This window comes from Glossina fuscipes, unplaced genomic scaffold (genome assembly GCF_014805625.2).
Source record: "Glossina fuscipes isolate IAEA_lab_2018 unplaced genomic scaffold, Yale_Gfus_2 86, whole genome shotgun sequence".
Classification (NCBI taxonomy): domain Eukaryota; kingdom Metazoa; phylum Arthropoda; class Insecta; order Diptera; family Glossinidae; genus Glossina; species Glossina fuscipes.
The window spans coordinates 2,698,707-2,709,620 of NW_023998440.1; the positions used below are offsets into that span (position 1 = coordinate 2,698,707).

A 10,914-nucleotide genomic window follows, 5' to 3' on the forward strand; every position below is an offset into this window, starting at 1 on the left:
TTTATAGTATTTGGATATGAGAATAAGCAACAGTTTGTACTAAACTAAGACTTTCTGTTGTTACTTTGTTTTTTCTTTCAAATCAATAAATAAAGTAATTAACACTTTGTATTCAGTAATGATTGTTTATTGTAGTAGTAACTGTATTTAGTTCAATGCGACATGCACTGCAGAGGATAATCAATTTGTAATAAGATCAATAAACCGCAATAATGTGTATAAATAAATTAAAAAAAAAAAAGAGAAAAAAAGCATAGCAATTGGTCTCTGACTGCATTGACTTCAATAAAACATTTAATTCGCTAAATGGGAAAGACAGTAGAAAAATGGAACAAAATAATGGCTGAGTGATTATTCAAGAGAAAACAAAAATTTAATTTAAAATTTATTTCCATTTATTGGAAGAAAAAAACCAAAGCAAAGTCACTTATCTTGTGTGTTTGCGCGTTTATTACTTGGCTAACGTATCCGTCCGTTTATCAATGAATGATTGTAGTTTAACTTTGCTTCTCTGGCACATGTGCAACTGACAAAAAGTAAATGAAAAGAAAATTACACAAAACAAACCGGAGGCTAATGTAGACTCGGTTGTGTTTACGCAAGAAAATCATATCACACAACAAACAGTTGTTTACGAATGTTCAACGTGAACGAACACTTACTTATCAAGTGCATGAGAAAGTTTTTTGGTAATAAAAAAGATAGTACTAATATAATATTCGTCTAACGTCAACCACCGAGGTAATTATACAAAATAAAATAAAAGCAAATAAAAAGAAAAACGTCAAAAACAGGTAAGAAAATTATAATAGCTTCGGAGCGAAACTTGGTTACCTTTCATCTAAGGTAAACGTATAAAAATTGGCTCTATGAAGGATAAAAGTGCAATAATCTCACTTTAGTTTGTGTGTTTGTTACATCGGACGAATTAAGCGAAGCGCCAAAAAGAAAGCCTAGTCCGCCTCATTTATCGTTTATCGGTAATAAGAATTCTTCAAGAAAACTGTAAGCTTTACATTTCTAGGGTTTGATTTAGTAAATCATGTACCCAAACGTCTACAATCAAACAAGAAAATGATCTTTGCAAAGTTGCAGCGTACAGCAAATGTTAGTCTAAAATATGGTATGCAGCGATTTAAAATTGCGGTATAAAGCGGTCCTGACGAACTCCATTGCCATATTCATCAAAAGGTAAAAGAAAATACGAAAGAAAACATTTCTACGACCACTTAAAATTATTCTGGTCAGTTTACTTGCGTTGCTAGTAAAAAAATTGTTGGGTTTTTCAAACAGCGTTTCTACGCGGATGATAGAAGAGTCACAAATTCGTCGTTTCTTTTGTGAGGCTTTGGAATGTGAATCACAAGAGCTACAAAGTGTATACACAGTATAGATAAACTTGAAATTCTGAGTCGAGTCATTCGAGTTCGTTCCCTCTTCATTTGATGGTCAAAAGATAAAAAAAGTAAAAATTGAAGCCAAACGCAAATGTTATATTAAATATAAAAGCTCTCGTACGTTATTCGCACCGTAAAGGTAAAGGTTATGAAGAGCTGGCCGTATAAGCCCGCACCATCGGTGAAAGTATAGCGGTGAGGTATAACAATTTTGTTATTGCCTTTTGCGAATCGTCAGAGTAATATATCGGAATATATTTTAGATCAACGTGAAATTCGATATGCTTTTGAACCTCTCTTCTCTTCGCTCTTTATTGGAACCCTTATTGATCGGAAAATTCATCATTCATTGCGGTTGACAACATGTGACGAAAGCGAAGAAAATTTTATCATGTGTTCTGAGACATACCGCAGTTGCCGACTCATAATCAGAAATTTCGCGAAATATATGTATAATTTCGAATAATGTAAAATGTTGAAGAAGCTAGGCGAACATAGTGCCCTGGTCAATATTGAGTCAGAAACAACATTTTGTTGTTTTGTAAAATGCGACTTTGTTAATCAACAAGGTCAAAATCCTTGAAATGTGCTTTAGTTTCCTCAACAATTTTGTTCAAATGTGTGCTGGAGCCATCTCACGAGATTCGCAAGCAAATATAATATAATAAGAGCTAAGTCTGAGCTAAGTCTTGGCTGTGCTTAGCAATAGTCGCATGAGTTCGGCTAAACTCATTTGGGGAAGAGCTTGGTCAGGCCTTTATTCTTAGCCATTACTTTGCCTTTTGATATTTTTGCGACACCACTTGCAACTTCACTTTTGTATTATGGAGAGTACTCTGGAGAATTTTTTTTTGAAGTTTTCTCGTGTAACTCTATCTGTGTTCAGGCGGATGATCACGCAGCTGAAAGTAACTTTCGATTTTGTATTTAGTCGTTTTTGCCAAACAGCTGCATACAATCGCGAAAGTTAAGTTTTTCATTCCTGTTTACCTCCCAGTGTCGATGCTGTTCGCACAAACATAAGCTGTGACTTTCGACGAAGAAGGCCAAAAAACTTTTCAAGCTAATCCTGAGTGTGTATGGTAGATTTTGCACTGAAAAACTGGTGTTTATCCAAGACATAAAATTCCCAAATTTTTGATAGCAAAAGCATTGTCACTACAGCCGCTGTGATTCGTTAAAAAACACTTAAAAGGACATGAAACTTTAACTGGCATCACTTGTGCGTTCGCATTTTTTGAAAGTAGTGTAGATTTCTTGTTAGAGACGTCACATAGACATCAATATCAGTATTTTTCAACCGATACGTTATTAAGACGTACACCACGTAACACACAGAAGGACTTGAAATAGACCCACCTTTTATTGTACCGATAGACTTGTCTTGTCTTTTGTTGGGTTCAACCTACAGATCGCAATTTTTGAGATGTTTTGATGAAATTTGGTACACGGACATGTTTTGGGCCAAGGACGAACACTATTCAAAATGATTAGGTGGGTCCACTTCTTCGAGCATTTTCCATATAATATCTCATTTTGAAAAGTCATTTTGTGACTATAGTCGGAGAAGTGGTGTAGAATATTTAAAACATTGCCTGACTGAATAAGAAAACAATTTTTAAAATTCTGTTGTTTGCTTTATAAACATTGCCACTGGCACTAAGAAGAGTGTATAAATATAACGTGTGACAGTTGATTTGGTGCGTATGCCAACAAATGATCTTAAAGCCAATACGTATCTGCTTGACTGCGGTAGTGAAAATACCGAGAGCGCATACAGCTTTATCACGTGTTAATTATCAAAGTAGAAAAACAAAAAACGTGAAAGAGAAACGTGTATCCCGGCTTGAATCGAATCGATTAAAAACCTTCACTCACTTCTTTCGCTGGCACTCAAGAAATATATGCCGTAAAAATTTGTGACGTTTAACTTCAAGAGTTCAGATTGAAACACGTGAAAACACCATAGTTCGGCTAGTGCGACTATTAAATATCCTGCACCACATTATTCTTATATTTGCATAGAATACAAAAATTACACCCTTTTTTTCTAGAAACTTACTATGCGGTTGTGCTCGACTGATTCAATAATTGGGGTATTCAAAATTCAGGACAATTAATTTTTACATCAAACTACTATTATGGATCAATTTTCATTATAAAATGTTAGAACTTATCTGCACTAAAAAACAACAATTTTCATGCAAACGTTTATGTAGGGTAAGATCCGAAAACAGGCGCATGTGGTGCAAATTTTGTGAAATCGATTTTTATATCAAGTTACTATTGTAGGTAAATTTTCATCATAACATAATTACATTTAGACTTTTCTGCTCAATAAAGCATTATTTGAAATCCTTATATAAAGTAAGATTAAAAAAATAAGCCGTGATGGTTAAATTAATTTTTTTATCTAAAATTACTATTGAGATGTGTTTTTGTCATATGAGCTTCGCTTTTCGTTATATAAGAGGAAGTTCAGGAAATTGCTTCAGCCGGTCCAAAGTTTTCGCACTAATTTAGAATGACACAATACTACTATTTAGTCCCTCGTCATATAACGACTTCCCAAAATAGGCGTTATATGAAAAGTGGTCGAAAAAGTGAACCGATCCAAACCATTTTCAATAGCGTTCGCCCTTGGATCAAAACATGTCCGTGTACCAACTTTCACCAAAATATCTCAAAAATTGTGACAAATATCCACGGACAGACACTCTTACATCGATTCAGAAAATGATATATAACAAAAGGTAAATCCATTTTAACATCTTTTGCGTGTTAAGTAGGCCCGCACAAAGTTAATATACCTTGTACAATAAGTGGTGTAGGTCATTATTTCCGATCTTCTGTTTGTATATAAAATATATTACTTAACTGTAAGGCATGCGTATATCGTTAGAAAGACAATCTGAAAGGCATGTGTAATAACATAAATCACTTAAACAACGCAATGGGCATGTGCTGGACACAAGTGGGTCGTTCCAGAAAAAATTCAAGAACAGCACTAGCCAACGTCTGCCATATAAATATAATAATAAATAAATAAATAATACCAAGCTTGTTATTATCAATTTTTCGGAACTTTTTTGATTATTGACGAGCACTAGACAAAGTTTGATGTTTCTGGCGAAATTTTATGCATTATTTTAACGAGCAGACAGGAGGACGCATGTAGTTACGTGGTTGTATTGACGCCTGATGATTTTCCACTAACAAGAATATATGGATATGGCTACAACACATACAGAAGTTTCCGACGTACGAGACCTGGGTCTTTTTGGCTGCTAGGGACGGCATAATAATACTAACATACCTCAATGTTTGTTCATTGCAAATGAAATAAGTTGGCAGCAAATAAACGTGCTGGCGCTTGTGCCAGCATATTCGTGATTATCGGAGACGCACAAACTCTAATGAAAAGTGACTAACTTCGCTTTGTTTTTTTAATCAACGATATTACTTTCCATTTTTTATTTTCCTTTTTCACATATATGAAACATAACACGAACGATACCGTTCGCTAATAATATCGCAAATCGTTTTAGTAAACTTAATTTTCTACGAAAAAATAGCTAATAGCTGGTTAATATTTTCTGTTATCCCAGCTATAATATGAATAATTAATTTTCATGCCCGCAAATTTCGCCAGCTGAATGCTTCGAAAGGCCTTGTGCCGACTTGGTCGGCACGATGTAGTGATCTAACAATTATTTTCGTTTGTATTAAAACACTACCTCATGGACATGGTCGACGGTTAAATATCTTATAATTTTTTTGCTGGTTGCACAATAGAGCTATGTGAGTTTATATGTCAAATGATAATCTTTTTACATGAAAGGAGGTTCAAGAAATGATCCCATCCCAATCAACATAATCGTTGTACAAGGGTGACTATTAATTTTCCACATCGCTTGGTTTAATATAGTTCTTCAGCTATTTTAGTTACAAAAAGTTAAAAGTTAGATTTTGGAGTCATACGAATGCTTGTAAATTTTGTTTAGATAGCTCCGCGAAAAAATCTACAGGGGCAAACATACCAAAGTGAATTTATATGCCCAAAAACACTTCTAATATCAGTTTTCATCATAAAATACTAATACTAATACTGTTATCATATAAAGGCTTTTTTATTGCACAAAGATTTATATAGGAAAAGGCTCAAAAACAGTCCGGTCCCATGCAAATTTAATCTGCTAAAATATAATGTTTTACCAATTCGTATCGAGAAATATTACGAATGGAAAACGTTTTCATTGCATGATCTACATATATAATTCAAAAGACGCCTTTAGATGGAGCTATAAAAGTGACTTGGACCAATTATTATTATTTTCAACAGCGTTCGTTTTTAAATCAAAACTTGTCAGTATGTTAAATTTATTTGAAACGCCTCGAAAGTTATTAGATGAATATTGGATGGACACAAGATCATGTGGGCTGATAGAGATGCAGACAAACTTTGCGGTCCCAATTTTTTTTTTACTTACCACTACCGTCTTAACTAATTTGCAAGAAACGTATAAAAGGTGGTCTCAACTAGATTCAGAAAATGATTCTAAAGTCCTTTTGGGCACGCAAGACTACAAAGTTAATGTATTGCTTTAGGTTGTTATGATTTTACCATATCCCTCGGACTTGGCCCGTAATCAAATTAGTTAGTCAACCAAACAAAAAAAAGCCGAATGAATTCGAGTGCAAAGATTAAAGACAAAGTTCGTTTCTTGCATGATTACTGGTTATCCCCGCAAAATGCTCACTTGGAAGGCACTCTCTTCACAAGGTATTCAAAAACAAAGGTGAAAGTCCTCCCGGATGTCGCATAGATCTGTACAAATTTAATAAGCGCTCGTAATAAAAGCGGCGTAGGGTGTAGAAACAAAGCAAAGTAAAATTCAATGTTAACTATTAAGAATGTGAGTTAGCTTTTATTGATATTGATGTTTTCGAAAAGTTATCGGAAAGTTTTGTTTCCCAACGGAGACCTTCAAGCGATCATATGAGCGACATTAATTTTCATGCTGCATAAATCCAACTTTTACTGTTACTTACAATTTTCATTGACGACAAATACATAAATTTTCTCTTTCATTTAAACAATAACAACACCCGGCATTTCTTGAGTATGACATTTCTTTTTCTTCATGTACGACCTGAGCACCCTTCGCATTTCAATCATTTCATTGTTTCTTTTGTTCGACTTAAGGCTATAATCAATGCCAATATGTACATTACGTTAGTTTGCTGCATTAAAAGATCATCAAAAGGTAAGAAAAACAAAAACAACAATGAATAATATTTACTTTGGCTAATGCGGATTAAGCAATTGTCGAAATTGAATAGTAAGCCACTAATTGGCTTACGCTGGCATTAAGTGACCACAATATAAACGAACGGCCTAATTATCTTGTGGCGTCATTTGTACAATAACAATTATACATATGATATGCACTAGATTTACGTTAGTAGAGCCACTAGATTTATGTAATTTGCACGGAAAGCTTAAGATAGCTTAGTAGAGCAAAATATATTTTCAGAATTTTGTGATTATGGATCCTATTCATATTGAAGCTCCACCCGTCATAAGGCCTTTATCACCGGCATTAGAAAACGTAGCGATTAAAGAATTAAATGAGAATCCTGCTCGCTTAGCGGAAGACCTGCTCATATTGAGACGTTGGATTTGGAGTCAACCGCATTTAAAAGCTCGAACCAATGATCAGTTTCTTTTAGCCTTTCTAAGAGGCTCAAAATTTAGCTTAGAAAGGACTAAGCAGAAAATTGATCGTTACTACACTTTGAAAGCAGCTATACCTGAAGTATTTAATGAACAGCGCCAATCGGACGATCCTTTAGTATTGGAAATTGTTAGAATGGGGTATGAGTAAGCCAACTCTGTAAAATGAAACATTACGATTAAAAAAAAAATATATATTTAAAATTTATTTTAAGGGTAATTTTACAAATACCGTTACCGCCCGATGAAAGCAGACCTTGTGTGACTATTATAAGATCGACAGCTTACGATATTAATAAATATAAATTTGCCGATATTATACGAGTGGGTTCAATGTTCGGGGAAATCATGATGATTGAAGACGACAATTCCACTGTTTGCGGTTATTTGGAAATAATGGATATGATCGGTGTAACCGGTTCACATCTTTTCCATTTGCCGCCGGACTTGGTTCGCAAGTTTTCAATATTTGCTGATGAAGCTATGCCCATGCGCCAGAAGGGTACGTGCTTCATAAATGTACCCCTATCATTTGAAAAAGGTTTCAATACAATGAAAGCTTTCTTCCCTGAAAAGATGAAAAATAGGGTAAGTCCGATATATAAATTACTTAAATAATCCAAGTTAAACAAATTGAATCGCCCACAGATAACTGTCAGTTCTTCGATAGATGTTATCTATGATTTTGTGCCGGCCGCCTATTTACCGGAGGAATATGGCGGTACTAATGGCACAATAAATGACATCATTAAGCGTATGGAAACGAAATTATTAAAATATCGTGATTATTTTTTGAATGAACGTCACTACGGTACGGAGGAGAAATTACGCGAGTGTAATGTCAAATACGACTATGAAAGCCACTTCGGTATTGAGGGGTCGTTTAGAAAGTTAGATATTGATTAAGTTTACATCCGTCTTATTTGGCACTTAGGAATGGACAATAGTTAAGTCATCATTGCAGTTTATTCACTGTTCAGGACACTTGATGTAAAACGTCAGCAAATGTTAGTATTTATTGATATTATATTTATAATACCACATTGTCAAATAAAGACGAATGTAGGAAATGGTAATGTATAACTGCTGAGGACTGAGTAGGGAGAAATTAAATTGAGAAAAAATCATATTTGAAAAACAGAACGAGAATCGAAATACTCTTTTTTTTATTAATCGATTTGGCAAATGAACAAATTCATTGATGATTGTCTGTCCTGCATTTAATAAAATGAAAAATTTTAAATAATTTCAAGATATCTTTTCATTTCAATTGCTATTTTGTTAAGATATTTTTTAGATATTATACCAGAAGACGCACAAGAATATATCACAAAGTACGCTAATATTGAACGCACGAACAGGATAATTGCCAGAGAATTGCTACGAAGACTCAGTATCTTAGGGCAATTAACAACAAACAGATTTGCGCGACTCTTTAGTGTATGTAATCTTGGTTATAAGAAATTATAGCATAGGTCTAATATTCTTAATCAAAAATGATTAAAATCAATGTAAGATGGTTTCGAAAAACACGTCCTGTCAATAGCTTTAAGCGCCCAATTTGATGAGTCTTTTAGAAAATGCGGGTGAGACTTTATTTTAAAACCGCGACTCGCGGCAATAAAAGACAAAGCAAGTTAGAATGCTACACTAAGCTCTTTTGAAACATAAAGATGTTCAAAATTGGGCAAAGATGGTTGGGATATCAATTTTTATGAGGGGAAAGAATTCCGTTGTTTAACTTCTAAATGGTGAAACAATAACAGAGATCTGCGATTACGCGCACCGTGAATTGTAAGTCCTTAAAAGATTCGCTTTAGTCTATTTTAAAGATTCCCGACAATAGCATAAAAACTAATTTATAATTTTTAAGTAACGTTCTTTAAACGCGGATTGGGTTACCAATCTCTTAAAAACGCGAAAATGTACTGATATTTTAAATCATAGGTGGCGTGCTTTGATTTAATTTCATTTAATAAGGAATTTCATATACACCTAAACAAAATTAGTGTAGAAAACAATGATATTTTAAGAAAATCTTTTAATTTCCCGAGTATTCAATAATTTCGCTAAGACTGCGTTCATAATGAACATACCGTGTAAATTAAAGTTCGCCTATTCATTTCAATCATTTATTTCATACTCATCAACAGTTACGTTGAAATTTCGAAAGACCAAACTAAAGCTATCTCTATCGAAGCCGAGTCAACCAACATACAAGTCAGCTTCTACAGCAAAAAGTCAACTTTAGGCGCAAAGCATGAAGTTGTATCCTTTGTTGGTGCATCAATCGACGTTGCATAGCGGAAACGTGGTCCCAAGCACCACCCGGTACACGGACTAGCCGATAGCAATGTTGATCGTTCATCACTTCGTTCATGAAGATGACGAACAAATTTAGGGCGCAATACAATAAGCAGCTCTTTCGAAGCTGTGTGGATGCTACTGGCAAAAGAGATCTGCTCGAAGGCATTAATTATCAAATAAAGGAAACCACAATGAACCGCATCGGCATTACTATTAAATTGCTTTATCCCAATATTTCGCAGGAGCTTTGATACTATATGGTTTAACCTGTAATGAATATGAGTGGACGTTATAGGGCTAGCAGTATTCCGTTAGTTGCTTCGGAATAATGCTGTTCAAAGACCCCATACCATTAAAATCTGTCAAGTCTGGGAAGAGCGTTCTAAGCCAGAATAGGGTTTAGAAACGATGGACTCATAAAGCTTCCCCATTTGTATAGATAACCATAGGTGCCGTAAAGGCAACCGCACCTACAAAATCGTGTAATGGCACATCAGTCGGGACCAATTTAAGACGAATGCACTGAACTCAAAAACAACCAAAGTCGTTACCAGGGTACAGCAGTAGCGAAGAGAGCTGAAATATGGCAAACTTGGATTTTTTTTTTTTAATTTTTTAATGAATTGAATGTGAAACAATAAATGTTATTAATAATGTGAAAGCATATCTAATAGCGGCATTATGAGAACTAAGGCATGATGTATGAAGTTCCACACGTTATGCTTTTGACATTTTCCGTCTATCCAAAAAAAGGCCACTAATAATATTAATAAAACGGGCGAGGCAGACTTTCAATCCTCCACACCACACCGCCCAGTAGGATTTTTTAATTATTATCGTTATAAAATATTAAAATTTTGTATCTTTTTCCCGTAAAAGGGCACGTTTTCTACGGGATCCTTTATGTGGGAGAGATTCCAAAGCCTGAGCTGGCGCGGTCGAAATGCGTAAATTTAGTTCCCTTGTTAAGGATCGTTTTGTTCTCAAGTAGAGTACTAAAAATGACGCGTCATTGTCTCATGACGACTCGTACTTAACCTTTGATGGCGTGAGGTCGAAATAAGATTCCCTTGAGTTCATATGCTTTCCATAAAACGACTTTCTTCGCCGTCGAACTTAATGCTCACCACATATGGAAAAGAAAATTTCGGGCGATGTTTAGTGAAAATGATGCAGACATGGACTGATTTCGCGATATATTTCGTTTGGGGTAAGTAAAATAATCGATTACACTTCATTCTGAAAAAAATTTCATAGGTATTGCTTTCAGTATTTATTTGTTTTCAGCGATTCTGTTACTTGATAATGGCCCACGCCTATCCGCAATGGTGTATTTCCGATCAAGAAATATGGTATGAATGAGTTGTCATGGATATCTTGAGTTGTTGTTGATATCTTGATGCTCGAGGACGACTATGCCCCAATCAAAGGTTTGATAATATGCCGAAAATGGAAACGTTGCGGAAACCATTG

General features: G+C 34.8%; 1 protein-coding gene across 3 annotated transcripts; it reads left to right on the forward strand.

Annotated features, from left to right (window-relative positions):
- Nucleotides 1–260: 260 nt before the first annotated feature.
- Nucleotides 261–8,378, forward strand: LOC119638269 (retinol-binding protein pinta-like). Of its 3 annotated transcripts, none has more exons than XM_038034947.1 (4): nucleotides 261–741; nucleotides 6,935–7,275; nucleotides 7,350–7,722; nucleotides 7,783–8,378. In XM_038034947.1, exons 2-4 carry the CDS (start codon nucleotides 6,947–6,949, stop codon nucleotides 8,038–8,040), a joined length of 960 nt encoding a protein of 319 aa, XP_037890875.1. In that variant the 5' UTR covers nucleotides 261–741; nucleotides 6,935–6,946; the 3' UTR covers nucleotides 8,041–8,378. The 3 variants fall into 3 exon arrangements, with proteins under 3 accessions (XP_037890875.1, XP_037890877.1, XP_037890878.1); XM_038034949.1 differs by lacking the exon at nucleotides 261–741 and adding an exon at nucleotides 6,499–6,664; XM_038034950.1 differs by lacking the exon at nucleotides 261–741 and having other exon boundaries at nucleotides 6,688–7,275.
- Nucleotides 8,379–10,914: the final 2,536 nt, after the last annotated feature.